Source organism: Dipodomys ordii, unplaced genomic scaffold, assembly GCF_000151885.1.
Source record: "Dipodomys ordii isolate 6190 unplaced genomic scaffold, Dord_2.0 Scaffold71, whole genome shotgun sequence".
Classification (NCBI taxonomy): domain Eukaryota; kingdom Metazoa; phylum Chordata; class Mammalia; order Rodentia; family Heteromyidae; genus Dipodomys; species Dipodomys ordii.
In genome coordinates this window covers 1,010,211-1,018,644 of record NW_012267287.1, presented here as the reverse complement: position 1 = coordinate 1,018,644, position 8,434 = coordinate 1,010,211, and the positions used below count along the sequence as shown (strand labels likewise).

The 8,434-nt window shown below is 46.6% G+C and overlaps 1 protein-coding gene across 1 annotated transcript in view; it reads left to right on the top strand.

The window, feature by feature from the left end:
- The first annotated feature begins 3,039 nt into the window (after positions 1 to 3,039).
- The window catches only part of Slbp (stem-loop binding protein), a 36,573-nt gene continuing 31,178 nt past the window's right edge, over positions 3,040 to 8,434 (top strand). Inside the window, exons 1-4 of the mRNA XM_013023927.1 lie at positions 3,040 to 3,167; positions 4,253 to 4,312; positions 4,458 to 4,595; positions 6,047 to 6,196. Coding sequence (XP_012879381.1) covers positions 3,136 to 3,167; positions 4,253 to 4,312; positions 4,458 to 4,595; positions 6,047 to 6,196 — 380 coding nt within the window. The 5' untranslated portion in view covers positions 3,040 to 3,135. The remainder of the gene's footprint in view (positions 3,168 to 4,252; positions 4,313 to 4,457; positions 4,596 to 6,046; positions 6,197 to 8,434) is intronic.

Below are 8,434 nucleotides of genomic sequence, written 5' to 3'. Positions count from 1 at the left end.
CCCGGGGCTGAGGGGGACCCGGGGCTGAGGGGGACCCGGGCTGGGGGGACCCGGGGCTGAGGGGGACCCGGGCTGGGGGGACCCGGGCTGAGGGGACCCGGGGCGCGGCGGGGACCTGGGCTGAGGATACCCGGGCTGAGGGGACCCGGGGCGCGGCGGGGACCTGGGCTGAGGATACCCGGGCTGAGGGAACCCGGAACTGAGGGGATCCCGGGGCTGGGGGGACCCGGGGTGAGTGGACCTGTGGCAGGGGGGACCCGGGGCTGGGGGGACCCGGGGCTGAGGCGACCCGGGGCGCTGCGGGCACTCGGGAGCGAGTGGGGGGGACGCGGGGCCCGCGGGTGGGTGCAGGGGCGCCGGGGCGGGGGCGGAGGGGAGAGCGCGGCGAGCCCGCGGGGAGGGAGTCGGGTGACCATTGTCGTGCGGGCCCTAGTTTGGGGGCCTTAGGGCCGGTGCCGACCGTGGAGAGGATCGGCTGCGGGCTGCGGTAGAGAGGCGGACTGAGAGTGGAAGGGCCTCGACTGGGCCGCAGCTCTCTCACAGCTGGCGTGCCCCAGCCTCATTCCTTTATGGCAAGGGCTTTGTCCTTGCCTGTGCCTGGTGGGGTGCAGGGAGCTTGCTGACCTGAATCCTCCCTATCTGCACATGTTTGTGCAGGCTGTGAAAAGGCAGGAACGCTGCAAGTGCCTAAGAAACAGGTTATCAAGGTAGAAATAGGCCGGCCTCTGTTGTGAGGAGGTTTAGAGCAGAACTCCTGGTACCGAGTGGGGTGCTCCAGCCCTGGCTACACTTTCTTGTGACTCCACTTTTGGGGGGGGCAGGGGGCAACTCTGGGACTTGAACTCATGGCCTGGGCACTGTCGCTGGACTTCTTTTAAAGAAGCTCAAGGCCAGCACTCTGTGCCCCTTGAGCCACAGCACCACTTCTGGCTTTTTCTGTTTATATAGTACTGAGGACTCAAGCCCAGGGCTTCATACATGCTAGGCAAGCACTCTACCACTAAGCCACATTCCCAGCTCCATGACTTTACTCTCCACTGGTTACACAATTGTTGGATCAGCTTTACTTTTAAAGATTTCATATAAAGCTTACTTTAAAATACTTTTTTTTTTGGCTTATTGGGACAAGGTCTTTGCAGTGCAGGCCAGCTTCTTGATCCTACTGCTTCGGCCTCCATAGAGCAGGGACTAGAGTTGCACCACTACAATTACCTGGAAATTTACTTTAGAAATCCAGTGTATGTTTCTGTGTGCTATGTCTGAAGGAAAAAAGTTACGTGAACTATTCATTTGTTACTGCAGCTGTGTTTTCAAAACACACCATTTGAGTCGGTTAGAATACATAAAGTTGTTTATTTGTTGTAGTGAATTTAGTTTTGATGGACCGGTGGTATCTAATAGGAAAATGGGGAGGAATAATGCAATCTACGTATATTTACATCTAGTCTGTAAGCAGAAATCAGGTTAGCAATTTTAATTGCCAGAAGTTTTGGCCTCAAATTGGCTTTTTCTTTTTCTCCATCCCTGGGGCTCGAACTCAGGGCCTGAGCACTGTCCTTGACCTTCTTTTGCTTAAAACTAGCACTCTACCACTTGAGCCACAGTGTTCCTTCTGGCTTTTTCTGTGTATGTGGTATTGAGGAATTGAACCTAGGGCTTGATGCATGCTAGGCAAGCACTCTACCACTGAGCCACCTTCCCAGTCCTGACCTGAAGTTCTGAGTTTTCAAGTAGTGGGAATAACTTTTATTTTTCTTTTAAAAAACTTGTTGGCTTGAGATAGACTCATTTATTTACTCATTTATATTTTTGTCCAGTCGTGGAGTCTGAGCTCTGGACCTCGGCACTGTCCCTCAGCCACAGTGCCATTTCTGGCTTTTTTTTCTGTTTATGTGGTGCTGAGAAATCGAACCCACAGCCTCATTCATGCAAGGCAAGCACTGTAACACAGAGCCACCTTCCCATCCCTGAGATAGTCTCTTATTAAGTAACCCATGCTGGCCTCAAACTCATGATCCTCGTGACTCAGTCTTTGTCAGGGCCTTGAACTCAGGGCCTGGGCGCTGTCTCTGAGCTTTTGTGCTCAGAGTAAATACTCTGCCACAGCGCCATTTCTGGCTTTTTGATAGTTGATTGGAGATAAGAGTCTCACGTATTTTCCTGCTTGGGCTGGGTTTGAACCATAATCCTCAGATCCAGACCCCTGGGTAGCTAGGATTACACGCTTGAGCCACTGGAGTCCAGCCTGCCTCAGCCTCTTGAGTGCTGAGGTTGCAAGTATATGACATCACCTGTGGCTAAAGATTTTCTTTCAGCTGAGTGCTGGTGGCTCATGCCTCTAATCCTAGCTATTCTGGAGGCCAAGATCTGAGGATCACAGTTTGATGCCAGTCTGGGCAGGAAAGTCTATGAGACTCATATTAATCACCAAAAAGCTGGAAGGGGAGCTGTGGCTCAAAGTGGTAGATATCACCCAGGCGGAGTTCAAACCCCAGACCTACCCCCCTCCCCCCAAAAAACCCTCAAACAGTTGCTTGACTTTGAAGTAGAACTAAATTCCTGGGTTAGATTGAAATTTAGCCTAGCTGTAGGGGATGTACCATTATGCTTTGTACTGCAGCAAGGACACTTGACGCTGCATTCGCGTCTTTTTTTTTTTTTTTTTTACATCTTTATGGTAGTTGTGATGAATATAGCCCATGTTCTGACTTTTGAGCATCTAAGAGGTAAACCCTGGGGCCACTGTATGTTGGTCACTGTTCTTTATACTAATCCTGTGTTAAAATCTTTTTAAGTCCTGAAAAAACAGAACTAGTTGTAGTCAGTGGGCTGTGTCCCTGTTTAATGAGACTGAACCGGAGCAGGTGAGTAGAGGTGGTCTAATGAAGTCAGAAAGGCTTTAAGAATGCCCAAACTCAGTGAAGTTAAAAGAAAAAGTGTGAAGCAAAGTCTACTTCCTTGGCATTTGCTTAAACAGTTTGTGATTATTTTCTAAATGATTTGAAAGGAAACTGAAAGTAATCCGATGGATGGTTCAAATGTGCATTTTTACTTTATTGTAGCTTTACCACTCCTGAAGGCCCTAAGCCCCGTACTAGATGTTCAGACTGGGCAGGTGCAGTTGAAGAAGATGAAATGAGGACCAGAGTTAACAAAGAAATTGCAAGGTACCCATTTTGGACCACCTTGAAATGTTTTCTGATTTTTTGGTTCCTTCCCCAATGCCCCAATTACATACTAAATCCTAGTTTTGTTTTTGATAGTGATTAAAAAGAAAAACTTGGTCTCTAGGATCAGAGGTTGTAGTTCAGTGGTAGACCATTTGCCTGCAGTGCATTAGCTTTGAATTTGATGTCTAGTCCCTCATGGGGGATAAAAACCAGACTAGTAGCATCAGTACCTCTTGGGAAGAAGGTGCTCCCTGTGAGTGGGGCCTAGTCATCCTGCTAAGCCTTCCAAGTGAGTCTGCTTTCAGTTTGAGGACTACCCTTAGGGACAATCCTTCAGTGGAGTTAGAAGTGGTGCCATGGAATGCAGAGACCCATCAGGGGGATGGTTTGCTTGCTTGCTTGACCCTTCTTTTCTGTCTTTAACTCCCCCCCCCTCCTTCACATATGCTAGTCAGGAACTTTTCTGTAGTTGTCAAGTGGCTGGCAGATGGCACAGGATCTCTTTATCAATTCGTGTTCCTCATGGTATTAAGGGAAGCAGGATTAGCTGTCCTCTTAGATATTTAGGTCTCCTAGCATTCTTAGGATTTCTTCTTCCCTGGGGAATCTTTCTAGGAGATAAGATGTGGTGTATGAAGGCACAAAAGCAGTTTGCTCCTAACTGGTTTGCTTTAAACAGGCTATTACGATCTTGGCAAATAATCTTTTATCTTATAAAAATAAAACAATTTGGGAGTTGTTAAAAATAACCCAAACCACAGTACTCAAAAAGCCTTCATTCCTAGCTGGGTGCCGGTGGCTCACGCCTGTAATCCTAGCTACTCAGGAGGCTGAGATCTGAGGATCACGGTTCAAAGCCAGCCCGGGCAGGAAGAAACTGGAATTGGCGCTGTGGCTCAAGTGGTAGAGCCGCTTGCCTTGAGCTGAAGAGCTGAGGGACAGCGCCCAAGCCCAGAGTTCAACCCTGCGACCGACAAAACAAAACAAAAAAAGCCTTCATTACTGTCAGCTTTTAGCTCTTGGAAACGTTGTGCTTTTTTAAAAAAAAATGTTTTTAAAAACAGCAATTATTTTGTTCTCAGATATAAAAGAAAACTCCTCATCAATGACTTTGGGAGAGAGAGAAGATCATCATCAGGAAGGTATCTGCTGTGCAAATATTTCTTTGTAATTTGCTAATGAGAGAAATTGTGATTGAGAAATCTGATTATCCCAGTAGCATTTATTGGTTAGTCTCTTCTTCACTGACTTGAAATAATTGTATTTGTTGTATATTGGATTTTGCAGTTCTGATTCAAAGGAGTCCACATCTGCAGTGCCGGCTGATGTTGAGACAGATGAGTGTGTCTTGATGAGAAGACAGAAGCAAATCAACTATGGAAAAAACACAATTGCCTATGATCGCTATATTAAAGAGGTCCCCAGGTAGCATCTCATTGGGTGTTCTGAACCAGCCCTGTGGCATTGCACTTGTGAGGAGTTGTTTATATGAGACAAACCTGTCAGGAAGTATCTTAGAGACTCACAGGAGCTTAAGTGCAAAGGAAGACAAGTCTGTCTGCAAAATCAGATGTGAAGATAAATAGTGTACTCCTGTGTGTGCACGCCCGTTTTAGGTTTTGAACTCAGGGTTTTGTGTGTTGTCTCTGAGCTTTTGTGCTCAAGCTGAGTGTTCTATCACTACCACAGCTCTACTTGATTTTTTTTGTTGATTAATTAGAGATAAGTCTGATGGGCTTTCTTGGTAGCTCTGAACCCCCATCCTTAGAACTCAGTCTTCTGAGTAGCTAGAATTACATGAATGAGTCATTAATGCCAGTAAAAAAAAAGTCATGTTATATAACATTTCATTCTTTTTTTTTTTTTTGGTCGGTCGTGAGGCTTGAACTCTGGGCCAGGGCGCTGTCCCTCAGCTCAAGGCGAGCGCTCTACCACTTGAGCTACAGCGCCACTTCCTGTTTTCTGGTGGTTTATTGGAGATGGGAGTCTCACGGTCTCTTCTGCCCGGGCTGGCTTTGAACCGTGATCTCCAGATCTCAGCCTCCTGAATAGCTAGGATTACAGGTGTGAGCCACCAGCGCCTGGCTTAACATTTCATTCTTAGGACACAACAATTATATACAGTTATCAAAATACACAGCAAAAGAACCTTAAAGATAATTGGAGAGAAAATTGGTGTCACCCTTTGTGTGTGTGTGTGTGGGGGGGTGGAGGTATGGGGGTTGTAGTGTTTTGGGGCTTGAACTCAGGACCTGGGTGCTGTCCCTGAGCTTTTTTTGCTCAAGGCTAGCAGTTTACCACTTTCCTGTTTCCATAGCTCTACCTCCAGTTTTCTGGTGATTAATTGGAGATAAGAATCTCAGGAGGTGGCACTGGTGGCTCAATGCCTGTAATCCTAGCTACTTAGGAGGCTGAGATCTGAGGATCATTTTCTGAATCTTACTGCTTTGCAAGATTGAGCGCATAGACTGTAAAAGAAGAGTAAGGTTCAAACATAGAGCGTCCTTAAGTTAGGGTCTTAGCCCAGGCTGCCTCAAAACTAATAGTCCTCTTGCTTCAGCCTACTGAATTCTGGGTTTGTAGACATGCCATTACTGGTGACGTGGCATTGGTTTTAATTATTTTTTCTGGGGTAGTTTTGGACCTTGAACCCAGGGCTTGGCACCTACATAAGCAATGCCTGTAGCCCTAAAGAAGTCATTTTCATTTTAGACAATGTCACCCCTTCCCTCTTTTTTGTGCCAGTACTGGAGCTTGAATTCAAGGCCTGAGCTCTGTCTCTTTATCTTTTTTACTCAAGGCTGGCACTCTACCACTTGAGCCATAGTTCTAGATTGCTTAGCCTTCTAACTACTGATCCTGCTTTTTTCTTATAGACACCTTCGACAACCTGGTGTCCATCCTAAGACTCCCAACAAATTTAAGAAGTATTCCCGGCGGTCTTGGGATCAGCAGATCAAACTCTGGAAGGTGGCACTGCATTTTTGGGACCCTCCAGCTGAAGAAGGATGTGATTTGCAAGACATGTATGTGTTTATTTTCATTCTTCTCTTGTTGACATATTGAAACAACTGTGTGTCACTTGTAACAGGTCATCCTAGAAGTTATCAGAAACAGCAGCCAGCTCTTGGTTTTGTGTATGTGTATATATGTGTATACGTGTATGTGTGCAGAGGTAAGTGCACACACATATGTAGGATGGTGGGGGAATTCTGGGTTAGATTTACCTTCTGGAGCTAGAAAAGAGAGCTCAGTAAGTCTAGAGTTCAGCAGAGAGCTCAGTTAGTCATAATGGTTTTGTCTAAGGTGATAGTCGTAAGGTTGAATTTGGGGCCTCTTGTAAGGCAGGTGATCTACCACTTGAGCCATTCTGTCAGCTGTGTGTGTGTGTGTGTGTCTGTGTGTGTGTGTGTCTGTGTGTGTGTGTGTTGTGCCAGTATTGGGGCTTTAACTCAGGGCCTGAACACTGTCCTTTAGCTTTGAGCTCAAGGCTGGTGTTTGAGCCACAGCTCCACTTAATGGCTTTTTTGGTAGTTAATTGGAGATAAGGGTCTTACAGACTTGAATTGAGCCACAGCTGCACTTCTGGTTTTATTTTGGCCTTTTTGGAGATGAGAATTTCACAGACTTTACTGCCAGACCAAGCCAGGCCTGTCTTCAAACTGCAGTCCTCCCCTCCCCCCACCATCACCACTGGGATTTCTAAAGCATGAGCTACCACATTTGGTCTGCCCTTGGTTGAGATGGAATCTCAGACTTTTGCCTGGGCTATATTGAGCCTTGATCTCCCGTCTCTGCCTTCTCAAGATAGTTAGGATGACAGGCTTGCGCGCGCGCGCGTGCGTGTGTTGGGGTGTTGGTAGTACCAGGAGGTTGAACCCACACAGCTTTGCTTTGCAGTTGATAAGCTGACATGAAACTGCTGAACTATGCCTCCAGCACTGTTTTTCACAGATAATTTGAGCCATAATCTACCTTGTCATTATTGGGATCACAGGCATGTGCCACCATGTCTAGCTATGGGTTGAGAAAAGGAGTCTCAAGAACTTTTCTGCCTAGGCTCTCCTTGCACAGAAATCTTCCCAATCTCAGCTTCCCAAGTAAATAGATTTACAAGTATGAGCCACTGGCAACTGGCTTAGCTTACTTGGTTTAAAAGATAAACATCGTAAGCCACCTGGTGTTGGTTGTATCTGTAATCCTAGCTACTAGTCTGTGAGACTCTTAGCTCCAATTAACTGCCAAGAAGCAGGAAGTGGAGCTGTGGCCCAAGTGTTAGAGCTCCAGTCTTGAGCAAAGCTCAGGGACAGCACCTAAGTCTGAGTTCAAGTCTAGGACTTGAATAAGGAAAAAAACCCTAAAAGATAAATATCCTGAAAAGTATTTGAGTCACTTACAGTTAACTATGAGACTTTTCTAAATGGTGGTCCTGGGATTTGATCTCAGGCCCTGAGTTTTTTTGCTCAAGGCGTTGAAACACTTGAGCCATAGGTCCACTTGAAGGTTTTTTGGTGGCTAAGTAGAAAACAGGAGTCTCACATATCACCTAGGCAGGCTTCCAACCATGATCCTTATCAGCCTCCTGAGTAGCTAGGATTATAGGCACAGGTGCTGGGCTGAAAAAGTCCAATTTTAATGAAAAGGAGGGCTTTTTAAAATCTATTTCCCTTTGTGTATGCACGTGCATGTGTATGCACTCAGGCACGTGTATGCTGGTCTTGGGGCTTGAACTTAGGGCCTGGGCATTGTCCCTGTACTTTTTTGCTCAAGGCTAGTGCTCTTGCCATTTGAACCACATTCCATTTAATGGCTTTTTTTTTTTGTCGGTCGTGGGGCTTGAACTCTGGGCTTGGACACTATCTCTCAGCTCTTCAGCTCAAGGCAAGTGCTCTACCACTTGAGCCACAGCGCCACTTCTGGTTTTCTAGTGGTTTATTGGAGATAAGAGTCTCATGGACTTTTCTGCCTGGGCTGGTTTTGAACTGTGATCCTCAGATCTCGGCCTCCTGAGTAGCCAAGATTACAGGCATGAGTCACCGGCACCCGGCTTTAATGGCTTTTTTGATGGTTAATTGGAGACAAGAGTCACAGACTTGACTGATCAGGCTTAGAATCATGATCTTCCCCACGACTGACAAAAAAAAATACAAAATCTTTTTTTTTTCTTTTGGGTCCGGTCGTGGGGCCTGAACTCTGGGCCTGGGCGCTGTCCCTCAGCTCTTCAGCTCAAGGCTAGCGCTCTACCACTTGAGCCACAGCGCCAC